Here is a 1,489-nt window from a genome sequence, read left to right on the forward strand (position 1 = left end):
AACCGGAAGCAACTGGGTCATCCACAATGTGGCAGTCATGAGCCTTGAGATTTGTAAACCTCTTTTGTTTCATATTTTATTATTCCCTTTATATTCGAGGAGTACCCAGACGGGACCTTCATACTATTCAAGCATTCAAACATGCTATCCTTCTCCTCCTTGCTGAGAGTGTAACTGGCAGGACGTAAGTAGTGCTGTCCATTATCTCTCTTTTCCGGATGTAGGTCATCTCGTTGCCCCATGGCTTTCAGGTCCTGTCGTGCTTCCAATATATCTTTTGAGGTTCCATAAACACCCATGAAGCCTAGCACGTTCACGCAAAGATTCTTCGTCAGGTGCATCACGTCTATTGCGTTGCGAACCTCTAGGATTTTCCAATAAGGTAGCTCCCAAAATATTGACTTTTTCTTCCACATGGGTGCATGTCCGTTATCGTCGTTCGGAACAGGTTGGCTACCAAGTCCCTTTCCGAAGACTACATATACATCCTTCATCATCTCGAACACACGCTTTCCATTACGGTGTGCAGGTTTTTTACGATGGTCTGGCGTCCCTTTGAAATGCATCCCGCTCTTTCTCAGTACATGCTGTCTGTGTTGTCTAAACAGTGGGTGCATGCCCGATATCCCTTATTTGTCTGTCCTGAAAGGTTACTCAATGCAGGCCAATCGTTGATGGTTACGAACAACAGTGCTCGTAGATTAAAGATCTCTTGTCTATCCTCATCCCACACACGTACACCTTCTTCCTTCCAGAGCTGTAAAAGGTCATCAACCAACGGCCTTAGGTACACGTCAATGTCGTTGCCGGGTTGTTTTGGGCCTTGGATAAGTGCCGGCATCATAATGAACTTCCGCTTCATGCACAGCCAAGGAGGAAGGTTGAACATACAAAGGGTCACAGGCCAAGTACTATGACCACTACTCAACTCACCGAATGGATTGAATCCATCAGTGCTTAAACCAAACCTTATGTTTCTTGCTTCACTTTCAAAGTCTGGGAACGTTCTATCAATTGATCTCCACTGTGCCCCATCTGCGGGGTGTCTCAGCATCTCATCTTCCTTACGGTCTTCTTTGTGCCATCGCATCAACTTAGCATTCGCCTTGTTCCTGAACAAGCGCTTCAAGCGTGGTATTATAGGGAAATACCACATCACCTTCGCGGGAACTCTCTTCTTGGGAGACTGCCCCTCGACATCACCAGGATCATCTCGCCTGATCTTATACCGCATGGCTTCGCAGACGGGACAAGCATCCAATTTCTCGTATTCATCACCACGATAGAGGATACAGTCATTAGGGCATGCGTGTATCTTCTGAACATCCAATCCGAGAGGGCAAATAATCTGTTTAGCTTCATATGTTGTGGACGGTAATTCATTATTCTCGGGGAGAATCTTCTTGACAATGTTCAACATCCCCTGAAATGCCTTATCGGACACACCATTTTTTGCCTTCCATTGCACAAATTCTAGGGTCGTACCTAG

At 45.9% G+C, this 1,489-nt stretch overlaps 1 protein-coding gene across 1 annotated transcript in view; it reads right to left on the reverse strand.

Annotated features, from left to right (window-relative positions):
- Positions 1-215: 215 nt before the first annotated feature.
- LOC111258199 overlaps positions 216-1,489 on the reverse strand; it is a gene marked incomplete at its 3' end in the record, with an annotated part of 1,847 nt that continues 573 nt past the window's right edge. The window contains exons 1-3 of the mRNA XM_022829081.1: positions 969-1,489; positions 734-748; positions 216-600 (exon numbers count right to left, since the gene is read on the reverse strand). The exon at positions 969-1,489 is cut by the window's right edge and continues 573 nt beyond it. Coding sequence (XP_022684816.1) covers positions 216-600; positions 734-748; positions 969-1,489 — 921 coding nt within the window. The remainder of the gene's footprint in view (positions 601-733; positions 749-968) is intronic.

Source organism: Setaria italica, chromosome VIII (genome assembly GCF_000263155.2).
Source record: "Setaria italica strain Yugu1 chromosome VIII, Setaria_italica_v2.0, whole genome shotgun sequence".
Classification (NCBI taxonomy): Eukaryota; Viridiplantae; Streptophyta; class Magnoliopsida; order Poales; family Poaceae; genus Setaria; species Setaria italica.